Source organism: Carcharodon carcharias, chromosome 10, assembly GCF_017639515.1.
Source record: "Carcharodon carcharias isolate sCarCar2 chromosome 10, sCarCar2.pri, whole genome shotgun sequence".
Taxonomy (NCBI): domain Eukaryota; kingdom Metazoa; phylum Chordata; class Chondrichthyes; order Lamniformes; family Lamnidae; genus Carcharodon; species Carcharodon carcharias.
In genome coordinates this window covers 499723-511722 of record NC_054476.1, presented here as the reverse complement: position 1 = coordinate 511722, position 12000 = coordinate 499723, and the positions used below count along the sequence as shown (strand labels likewise).

Sequence of the window (12000 nt, the reverse complement as noted above, 5' to 3'; positions counted from 1 at the left end):
TCCTCTGGAGATCTTCCTCCCACAGCTTCCAACCTGATATTCGCCCAACCTCGGATGGCCCGCTTCTACCTCCTACCCAAAATCCACAAACAGAACTGTCCCGGTAGACCGATCATGTCAGCCTGCTCCTGCCCCACGGAACTCATTTCTCTTTATCTTGACTCCCTTCTTTCTCCCCTTGTCCAATCCCTTCCCACCTACATCCGTGATTCCTCTGACACCTTACGTCACATCAACAATTTCCAGTTCCATGACACCAACCGCTTCCTCTTCACCATGAACGTCCAATCCCTCTACACCTCCATCGCCCACCAGGATGGTCTGAGGGCCCTTAGCTTCTTCCTCGAACAGAGGCCTGAACAGTCCCCCTCCACCACTACTCTCCCCCGTCTGGCTGAACTTGTTCTCACACTGAACAATTTCTCTCACTTCCTCCAAATAAAAAATGTGGCTATGAGTACCCGCATGGGCCCCAGCTATGCCTGTCTCTTTATGGGGTATGTGGAACATTCCTTGTTGCAGTCCTACTCCGGCCCCCTTCCACAACTCTTTCTCCGGTACATCGATGATTACTTCGGTGCTGCCTCATGCTCTCGTCGGGACTTGGAAAAATGTATTAATTTTACTTCCAATCTCCACCATTTTCACATGGTCCATCTCTGACACTTCCCTTCCCTTCCTTGACTTCTCTGTCTCAATCTCTAGTGATAGACTGTCCACCAATATCCATTACAAGCCTACCGACTCCCACAGCTACCTCGACTACAGCTCCTCACACCCCGCTTCCTGTAAGGACTCCATCCCATTCTCTCAGTTCCTTCGCCTCCGTCGCATCTGTTCTGATGATGCTACCTTCAAAAACAGGTTCCTCTGACATGTCCTCCTTCTTCCTCAACCGAGGTTTTCCACCCACAGTCGTTGACAGGACCCTCAACCGTGTCCGGCCCATCTCCCGCGCATCCGCCCTCACGCCTTCTCCTCCCTCCCAGAAACATGATAGGGTCCCCCTTGTCCTCACTTATCACCCCACCAGCCTCCACATTCAAAGGATCATCCTCCGCCATTTCCGCCAACTCCAGCATGATGTCACCACCAAATACATCTTCCCTTCACCACCCCTCACCCCCGGCGGCATTCCATAGGGATCGTTCCCTCTGGGACACCCTGGTCCACTCCTCCATCACCACCTACTCCTCAACCCCCACCTATGGCACCTCCCCATGCCCACACAAAAGATGCAACACCTGCCCCTTCACTTCCTCTCTCCTAACCGCCCAAGGGCCCAAACACTCCTTTCAAGTGAAGCAGCATTTCACTTGCATTTCCCCCCAACTTAGTCTACTGTATTTGTTGCTCCCAATGCGGTCTCCTCTACATTGGAGAGACCAAACGTAAACTGGGCGACCGCTTTGCAGAACACCTGAGGTCTGTCCGCAAGAATGACCCAAACCTCCCTGTCGCTTGCCATTTTAACGCTCCACCCTGCTCTCTTGTCCACATGTCTGTTCTTGGCTTGCTGCATTGTTCCAGTGAAGCCCAACGCAAACTGGAGGAACAGCACCTCATCTTCCGACTAGGCACTTTACAGCCTTCCGGACTGAATATTGAATTCAACAACTTTAGATCTTGAACTCCCTCCTCCATCCCCACCCCATTTCTGTTTCTTCCCCTTCCTTTTGTTTTTCCCAATAATTTATATAGATTTTTCTTTTCCCACCTATTTCCATTATTTTTAAATCTTTTATGCCCTGCTAGTCTTTCCACCCCACCCCCACTAGAGCTGGATCTTGAGTGCCCTACCATCCATTCTTAATTAGCACATTCATTTAGATATCACCACTTTCAACACCTGCGTTCTTTTGTTCTTTGGTCTGTGGCATCTTTTGATCATCTGCTCCTATCACTGCTTGCTTGTCCCTACAACCATACGATCCCTCCCACTTCTCCCCCCCACCACCACCAACCTTAAACAGTGCTGTGATCAGTTTACTCATCCATCCTGCAGTTCCTGCTCTCATCAACACAGGCTGCAAGAACCTCATGCTAATGCTACCTTCTGAATCCTCATCCCTGCCTCACTTGCGCCTGACCATGGGCCAAATCTGAAGCATTTAACCTAAGGGGGTGTGACTGTTTCCTGGAACAAGTATCAAGGCAATCTTATCTCCTCCCTGGTGCATGACAGTGTCCAAAGCTCAGGTTCCAGCTCATTAACTCTGAGCCAAAGCTCTTCAAGTGCATACACCCACTGCAGGTGTGGTTGTTGTGGATCACAATGCTAAAAAGGTGCTAAATGTTGATATAAATGTATCTGAATATTGCATTTCAGCCTTTGGAATCGATTTAAAAACAACAGAATGTTGCTTACCTGTATAAAGTTGAAAGTGCCCTGCATTTGTGCCATAAGGTCTTGTACCCTCTGCCTTCTAACCAAAGGGTCTGAGGGAGCAACAGGGTTCAGTGCATGGTTTTCAGGTGCTGTGGTTGGCTGCGCTTGTTGCTGTTGTGGCTGTTGCTGCAGTGAATTTACAACCTACAAAATAGAAGGCATACTTAAAGATTTCATTTAGATTTTATCTATGACAACTCCTATGACAAGTCCTGAAACAGACACAAAAATGAAATATAATTTTGCAATGCCTCAAGAAGTCATTCTGCTGTTTTTACCCAGTGAAAATGGAAGCTACCCATTCTTTCTCACAACATTTTGTTTACAATATCTGAGGGCGTGGCCTCTGTAATACTTCAGCATTAGTTTCACATACTTCAAGGTCCAGATGCAACGTACTGCAAATATACTCCAGTGCAGCTGGTTTTGCAGCACAGGTTTCAGGTTGGCAAGTTTCCCAACGGCCTCATGCAAAGGCATCACTTGGTCCAGCATCATACACAGCAGGAGAGTAGATCTTCAGGTTCAATCCCTTGCTGTGCTATTACCTGATCTCAGCTAACAGTGACAGCCGTAGCACTAGTTTACCTCAGTATCCTTCTACTAGAGAGGGGGTAAAAAAGCCACGGATCCCATTTCAGATTGCTGCTCAGTGTACTGTAAAGCAGAGGCGAGAATATTCCACAGGCTATAATGCATTCTACAAGAAATCAGCCTGCCACTCAGCATCTAGATTCATGTTTAAGGGCTGACACTTAAGGCAAGATACCAGAGGGCTGCAAGTACCCCTGAAATTTGCACAGTCTAGCTGGCAACCAAATATAAAACTGTAATACGACTGTGTTCTAGAAAAACACTATGCAACTGCAGTTATGTTCAGCCTTGTACAAGAAACAAAATGGGCCAGAACCTAAAAATTTCTCCTCCAGCCCTCCAAATGAAACTAGACACATAAACATATATGCATCATATACATTATAGACATATAAATTAGTTACCTCAACAGTTTCTGTGTTCCATTCATCAGCTTGCTCTTTCTGGCTGCTGCTGAATTGTGTCTCTGCAATGAACTGCCTGTTCACAAACTGGAAAACAAATTTATTGTTAATGAAAAAGAATCTTCCCCAACCTATGGGGAATAAGTATCCCTAGTATAAAGTTATCAACTATAGCCAGGGTCATTTTGCTACCAAAGAAAATAGTAAAAATAAAAAATTACCAACCGTAAGCAGCCTTTCTCATTAAAGTGGTTTTAAAGCTCCACATATAATTAGAAATCATTTTGGTGAATCGGTGCTGCTATATTGGCTAACAGCTCTCATTACACTGCAATAAGACTTTGCTTTGAATCACACCCCTAGGTCTTTGGTTTCAGCAGGGAAAAAATACATCATGTGACGACACAAACGTAGTCTAAACTAAAAAAGTGCCAAGCCATAGAAAGAATCAAGAGCTGGAAACTTTGTACATGGAGGCCCTCCCATCATAAATAGAGATGGGCATTTACAAAAATAGTGCAAAAACTGGTGATTTTGAAACCCTGCATTCGAAGCCAGTTTGAAGCCCCTAACATCCCCAACACTGATCACACTGAGCTGCCTGATCAAAGCAACAACTATTTGAATTTTCCTTCATGTAGCTAGCTGCTATACAGCTAGCGGTAGACATATACATACTGGGCTGCAAAAAGGAATAAGTAGCACAAGCACCCTCTGGTTTAAGAGCCCCCCCCCAACCAGGGGCAACATCTTAGCTGCATCTACCCTGTCTATCTAGTTAAGTATTTTGAAGGTTTCAATGAAAGCACCTCTCATTCTTCGAAACTCTAGAGAATACAGGCCCAGTTTCTCTAATCTCTCTTACTGGAACAAGTCTAGCGAAGCTTCGTTGCACTCGCTCTATGGCAATAATATCCTTCCTAAGGTAAGTGGGCCAAAACTGTTCACAGTATTCCATGTGCAGTCTAACCAAGGTTTCGTACAATTGAAGCAGGGCTTTGCTACATTCCTGTACTCAAATCCTCTTGCGATGAAGGCTATCATTCCATTAGCTTTCCTAATTGCTCGCTGTGCCTTCGTGTTAACTTTCAGTGTCTTATTGACAAGAACACACGTGTCCCTTTGTACATCTATACTTCATAATTTCTTTACCATTTAAGAAATACACTGCCCGTCCATTCCTCCTACAAAGTGGATAAACTCACATTCTTCCACATTATATTCCATCTGTCATATTCTTGCGCACTCACCAAGTCCGTCCAAATCTTCTTGGAAGCTGCTTTGCATCTTCCTCAACACACATCCCCATTTAGCTTTGTGTCACCCACAAACTTGGAAATATTACATTTAGTTCCCACATCCAAATCATTGACATATATTGTGAATAACTGGGGCCCCGAGCAATGATCCTTGCGGTACACCACCAGTCACAGCCTGCCAATGGAAGAATGACCTGTTTATTACTCGTTTCATGTGAAGCAGCATTTCACTTGCACTTCCCTCAATTTAGTCTACTGCATTCACTGCTCCCAATGCTGGGAGACAACTTTGCAGAACACCTTAGTATTGAGGAGGCGGGGAGGCTGCAGAAGGATTTGGACAGGTTAGGAGATTGGGCAAAGAAGTGGCAGATGGAATACAGCATGGGCAAGTGTGAGGTCATGCACTTTGGTAAGAAGAATAGAGGCATAGACTATTTTCTAAATGGGGAGAGAATTCAGAAATCTGGAGTGCAAAGGAACTTGGGAGTCCTAGTCCAGGATTCTCTTAAGGTTAACTTGCAGGTTGAGTCGGTAAGTTAGGAAGGCAAATGCAATGTTGGCATTTATTTCGAGAGGACTACAATATAAAAGCGGGGATGTGCTGCTGAGGCTTTAAAAGGCTCTGGTCAGACCACATTTAGAATAGTGTGAGCAATTTTGGGCCCTGTTTCTCAGGAAGGATGTGCTGACCCTGGAGAGGGTCCGGAGGAGGTTCACAAGAATAATCCCAGGAATGAAAGGCTTAACATATGAGGAACGTTTGAGGACTCTGGGTCTATACGCGATGGAATTTAGAAGGATGAGGGGGGGATCTGATTGAAACTTACAGAATACTGAAAGGCCTGGATAGAGTGGACGTGGGGAAGATGTTTCCATCAGGAGGAGAGAGTAGGACCCGAGGTCACAGCCTCAGAGTAAAGGGAAGACCTTTTAGAACAGAGATGAGGAGAAACATTTTTAGCCAGAGAGTGGTGAATCTATGGAATTCATTGCCACCGAAGGCTGTGGAGGCCAGGTCATTGAGTGTATTTAAGACCGAGATAGATAGGTTCTTGACTGGTAAGGGGATCGAAGGTTACAGGGAGAAGGCGGGAGAATGGGGTTGAGAAATTTATCAACCATGACTGAATGGTGGAGCAGACACGATGGGCCGAATGGCCTAATTTCTGTTCTTGTCTTATGGTCTGTCCGCAAGCATGACCCAGACCTCCCCGTTGCTTGCCATTTCAACACTCCACCCTGCTCTCATGCCCGCATGTCTGTCCTTGGCCTGCTGCATTGTTCCACTGAAGCTCAAGGCAAACTGGACGAACAGCACCTCATCTTCCGACTAGGCACTTTACAGCCTTCCAGACTGAATATTGAGTTCAACAATCTTAGATCATGAACACTCTCCTCCATCCCCACCCCCTTTCCGATCCCCCTTGTTTCCAATAATTTATAGATTTTTCTTTTCCCACCTATTTCCATTATTTTTAAATGTATTTCCATCCATTGTTTTATCTTTACCTTTTAGCCTATTTCGATCTCTTCCCCCAGCCCCACCAGGGCTATCTGTACCTTGCTCGTCCTGCTTTCTACCCTTAATGTCACCTATTAGCACATTCCTTAGATAATATCACCACCTTCAACACCTCTTTGTCCTTTTGTCTATAACATCTTTTGGTTATCTCCAGCTATCAATGGCCCTCTATTCAGCTCTACCTGTCCCAACCCCCTTAAACCAGCTTATATTTCACCTCTTTTCTATTTTTCCTTAGTTCTGTTGAAGAGTCATATGGACTTGAAACGTTAACTGTGTTCCTCTCCGCAGATGCTGTCAGACCTGAGTATTTCCAGGTATTTTTGTTTTTGTTTTGGATTTCCAGCATCTGCAGTTTTTTGCTTTTAACTTACTGTTTATTCCTACTCTGTTTTATGCCCCTTAATCCATGTCAGTCTATTGCCTATCTCATGCACTTTAATTTTACTAACCAACCTCCTGTGGGGGCACTTTATCAAAAGCCTTCTGAAAATCCAAGAATACCACTCCTACTGACTCTCTTTTATCAATTCTGTTACTAACATCCTCAGGAAACTCCAACAGGTTCATCAAACACAATTTCCCATTCATAAATCCATGTTGGCTATGCCCAATCAGATTATTATTATTCAAGGATCCATTTATCGCATCCTTTATAATAGATTTTTGAATTTTCCCTACTACTGATGTAAGGCCAACAAGCTCTGCAGTTCCCCTTTTTCTCTCTCCCTCCCTTAAATAGTGGGGTGACATTTTCTGCCTACCAATCTTTTAGGAAACATTCCAGAATGTATAGAATTTTGAAAGATGATCACCAATGCATTCACTATCTCCATAGCCATCTCTTTGGGGTGTAAAATATAAGGTCCTGGGGGCTTATCAACCTTCAGTCCCATTAATTTTTCCAATACAACCTTCTTACTAATACTAATTTTTTTCAATTCCTCATTCTCCCTAATCCCTTGGATCTCTAACTCTGGGAGACTTCTTGTATCGTCCTCAATGAAGACAGACAAAGTAATCATTTAACTTCTCTGCCATTTCTCTATTCCCCATTATAAATTCTCCTGACTTTGTCTATAATGAACCCACATTTGTCTTAGCCAAACATTTCCTGTTTACGTGTCTATAGAAGCTTTTACAGTCGTTTATGTTATTTGCCAGTTTACATTCGTATTCTATTCTCCCTTTCATTATCAGTTTCTTGGTCTCCTTTGCTGTAAACTATGTAATAATTCTTTAAAGACTATCCATTGCCTTTGTATCATCATATCTTTTAACGTATTTTCCCATTCCACCTCAGCCAATTTGTCCCTCACACCTTCATAATTTTTCTTTTTTTTTTACTGTTTCATGGGATGTGGGCATCTCTGGCTAGACCAGCATTTATTGCCTGTCCCTAACTGCCCTTGAGAAGGTGGTGTTGAGCTGCCTCCTTGAACCGATGTAGTCTATGTGGTGTAGGTACACCAGGTGGTGGTGTTCCCATGTGTCTGCTGCCCTTGTCCTTCTAGATGGTAGCAGTCATGAGTTTGGAAGGTGCTGTCTACGGAGCCTTGGTGAGCTCCTGCAATGCATCTTGTAGATGGCACTAGGTGACTAGGGAGAATGAGGAATTAAAAAAAATTAGTATTAGTAAGAAGGTTGTATTGGAGAAATTAATGGGAATGAAGGTTGATAAGCCGCCAGGACCTTATATTCTACACCCCAAAGAGATGGCTATGGAGATAGTGAATGCATTGGTGATCATCTTTCAAAATTCTATATATTCCAGAATGTTTCCTAAAGATTGGTAGGCAGTAAATGTCACCCCACTATTTAAAGGAGGGAGAGAGAAAAAGGGGAACCACAGAGCTTGCTGGCCTTACATCAGTAGTAGGGAGTACATCAGTGCTGTTACGGAGTGAATTGCAGGATTTTGACCCAGCAACAGTGAAGGAACAGCGATATATTCCAAGTCAGGATGATGCATGGCTTAAAGGGGAATGTCCAGGTGGTGGTGTTCCCATGTATCTGCTGCCCTTGTCCTTCTAGATGGTAGCGGTCATGAGTTTGGAAGGTGCTGTCTAAGGAGCCTTGGTAAGCTCCTGCAATGCATCTTGCAGATGGCACACACTGCTGCCACTGTGCGTCGGAGGTGGAAGGGCTGAATATGCGTGGATGGGGTGCCAATCAAGTGGACTGCTTTGTCCTGGATGGTGGCAAGCTTCCTGAGTGTTCTTGGAACTGCACTGGAGTTTGAATTTGTTCCAATGTAACACCTTGGCTTCAGATTGAACTATCTCACTTTCAAACATAATGTAAAATTTTGTTATAATATGGTCACTCATCCCTAAAGATTCTTTTACATTTATTAGCCCTTTCTTGTTACATAAAACTAGATCTAAAATAGCCTGTTCTCTTTAGTTGGTTCCTCAACATACTGTTATAGAAAACACATTCCATAAACTTGCCCTCCATAGGATCAGTGCTCATTAGGTTTACCCAGCATATATGCAGATTGAAATCACCCATGGTTAGCATATTATCCAGCTACATGCTTCTCTAATGTCCTAACTAAAACTGTGCCCCACACTACCACTACTGTTTGGTGGCCTATAAACAACTCCTACCAATGTTTCTTGCCCCTTGCTGTTTATTTGCTCCACTCAAACAGATTCCACATTTCATTCTTCCGATCTGAGACCCTCCCTTACTAGTGTACTCATCCCATCCCTTGTCAGCGCAACACCACCTCCTTTTCCTTTTTGCCTGTCCTTCCTAAATGTCAAGTATCTTTGAATATTCAGTTCCCAGTCTTGGTGACCCTGCAATCATATTTCCATCATGGCAATTAGATCTTCTCCCCTTACCTTTTTTTTTTAAAGGGATATGGGCTTTGCTGGCTAGGCCAGCATTTATTGCCAATCCCTAATTATGACCAAGGAGGAGTAGGCCATTCAGCTCCTTGAACATACTCTGTCATTTAATAAAATCATGTCTGAAATGATAGTAGCCTGAAATCTGCATCCTACCTACCACCAATAACCTATCACCCTCTTCCTTACCAAAAATTCTATTCAACTCTGCCTTAAAAATATTTAAAGACTCTGCTTCCACCATCTTTTCAGGAAGAAGGTTCCAAAGACTCAAGACCCTTCAAGTGCAATAATTTTGCCTCATCTCTGTCATAAATGGGTGAAACCTTATTTTTAAACAGTGACCCCTAGTTCTAGATTCTCCCACAACAGGAAAGATCCTATGCATATCCACCCTGTTACCACCCCTCAGGATCTTCTATGTTTCAATCAAGTCGCCTCTTATTCTTCTAAACTCCAGTGGATACAAGGCTAGTCTGTCCAACCTTTCCACATAAGACAAACCACCCATTCCAGGTATTAGTCTGGTAAACCTTCCCTGAACTGCTTCCAACACATTTACATCCTTCCTTAAATAAGGTGACCAATATGGTACACAGTACTTCAAATGTGGTCTCACTAGCACCCTGTACAACTGAAGCATAACTTCCCTATTGTACTCAATTCCCCTCGCAATAAATGATAACATTCTATTAGCTTTCCTAATTACTCGCTGTACTTGCACACTAGCCTTTTGTGATTCTTGCACTATGATAGCCAGATCCCTCTGTACCTCAGAGCTCTGCAATCTCTTACCAAGTGGATAACATGCTTTAATTTTATTCTTCCTGCAACAATAGACAATTTCACATTTTCCCACATTAAGCTCCAACTGCCAGATCTTTGCCCACTCACTTAACCCATCCATATCTGTTTGTAGCCTTCTTATGTCCTCTTCACAATTTACTTTCCTACCTATCTTTGTGTCATCAGCAAATTTGGTAACCATCCCTTCATCCAAGTCATTTATATAAATTGTAAACAGTTGAGATCCCAGCACTGACTCTGTAGCACACCACTCGTTTCATCCTGCCAACCTGAAAAAAGACACATTTATGCCTACTTTCTGCTTCCTATTAGTCAGCCAATCTTCTATCCATGCCAGTATGTTACCCCCTACACCATGAGCTTTTGTTATCTGCAATAACCTTTGATGTGGTGCTTTACCAAATGCCTTCTGAAAATCGAAGTACAGTACATCCACTGGTTCCCTTTTATCCACAGCACATATTACTTCCTCAAAGAACTCCAATAAGTTGGTTAAACACGATTTCCCTTTCACAAAACGATTTGACTCTGCCTAATGAACTTGACCTTATCCAAGTGCCCTGCTAGAACTTCTTTAATAATTGCTTCTAACATTTTCCCTACGACAGATGGTAAACTAACTGGCCTATGTTTCCTGCTTTCTGTCCCTCTCCCTTTTGAATAATGGAGTTACATTTGCTATCTTCTAATCTAATGGGACCTTCCCCAAATCCACAGGGTTTTGGAAAATTAAAACCAACGCATCAACTATCTCAATAGACACTTCTTTTAAGACCCTCAGATGAAGTCTAACAGGACCCGGACTCTTGTCAGCTCGCAGTTCCAACAATTTACTCAGTACCACTTCTCTGGTGACTGTAATTTTCCTGACTTCTTTCCCAACTTCCTTTTCCTGGTTTATAGTTGCTTCTTCGATGTTACCTGTATCCTCTATAGTGAAAACTGATGCAAGATACCTGTTCAATTCATTTGCCATCTCCTCATTTTCCATTACCAATTGGCCTTAAGAAGGTGGTGAGCTACCTACTTGAACCTCTGTCGTCTCTGTGGTGTAGGTACACCCACAGTGCTGTTAGGGAGGGAGTTCCAGGATGTTGTCCCAGCGACACTGAAGGAATAGCATATATTTCCAAGTCAGGATAGTGAGCGGCTTGGAAGGGAGCTCCCAGGTGGTGTTGTTCACATGTATCTTCTGCCCTTGTCCTTCTAGATGGTAGTGGTTGTGGATTTGGAAGGTGCTGTCTAAGGAGCCTTGGTGAGTTTCTATTTGTGCCTTTAATTCATCCACCTTACTGCAAATGCTGCGTGCATTCAAGTTAAGTGCCCTTAACTTTTGTCTTTTCGACAACATTCCACATCTTAAGCTTCGTTGATGTTCGTCTTTGTTTCACCTGCCTTCCAATTTTGCTCACTACTTTTCTACTTCCTGTTACCAGCTTTAATTCCTTCCAATTTGAACTATCTTTCAGGTTCCTAGCCCCCTGATGACCTAGTTTAAACCCTCCCCAACAGCACTAGCAAATCTCCCAGCAAGGATATTAGTTCCAGACCTGTTAAGTTGCAACCTGTCCATCTTGTACAGATTCCACCTGCCCCAGAGTTGGTTCCAATGCTTCAGAAATCTGATGCCTTCCCTCCTAACTAATTCTCCAACCCCATGTTCAATCGATCAATCCTCCTATTCCAATGCTCACTAGCGCTTTTTAATTTCTTTCCTAACTCCCTAAAATCTGCCTTGAGGACCTCATCCCTCTTCCTACCTATGTCATTGGTACCAATGTGGACCACGACTGCTGGCTGTTCACCCTCCCCCAAAAGGACGTCCTGCAGCTGCTCCATGACATCCTTGACTCTTGACACCAGGAAAGCAACACCCCATCTTGGAGTCTGATTCCCTAACGAATCTCCTATCACTATTACTTTTCCACTCTTCTTCCTCCCCTCCTGTGCAGCTGAGCTGCCCATGGTGCCACTGACTTGGCTCTGGCTGCACTCTCAAGAGGAATCATCGCCCTTATCAATACTGAAAACAGAAAACCAATTAGCAAGCAAGATAGATTAAGGGACTCCTGAACTACCTGTCTGGTTCTCTCAAGACAGCCTGGCGGTCACCCATTTGTTCTCTGCGTGGACGTCCCTATTCTGTAGTGTGACTACCTCCCTA

General features: G+C 43.8%; 1 protein-coding gene across 1 annotated transcript in view; it reads right to left on the bottom strand.

Annotated features, from left to right (window-relative positions):
• caprin1b (cell cycle associated protein 1b) overlaps nucleotides 1–12000 on the bottom strand; it is a 200413-nt gene that overhangs the window by 113353 nt on the left and 75060 nt on the right. Inside the window, exons 8-9 of the mRNA XM_041197734.1 lie at nucleotides 3388–3474; nucleotides 2369–2533 (exon numbers count right to left, since the gene is read on the bottom strand). Of these exons, the coding sequence (XP_041053668.1) occupies nucleotides 2369–2533; nucleotides 3388–3474 (252 nt within the window). The remainder of the gene's footprint in view (nucleotides 1–2368; nucleotides 2534–3387; nucleotides 3475–12000) is intronic.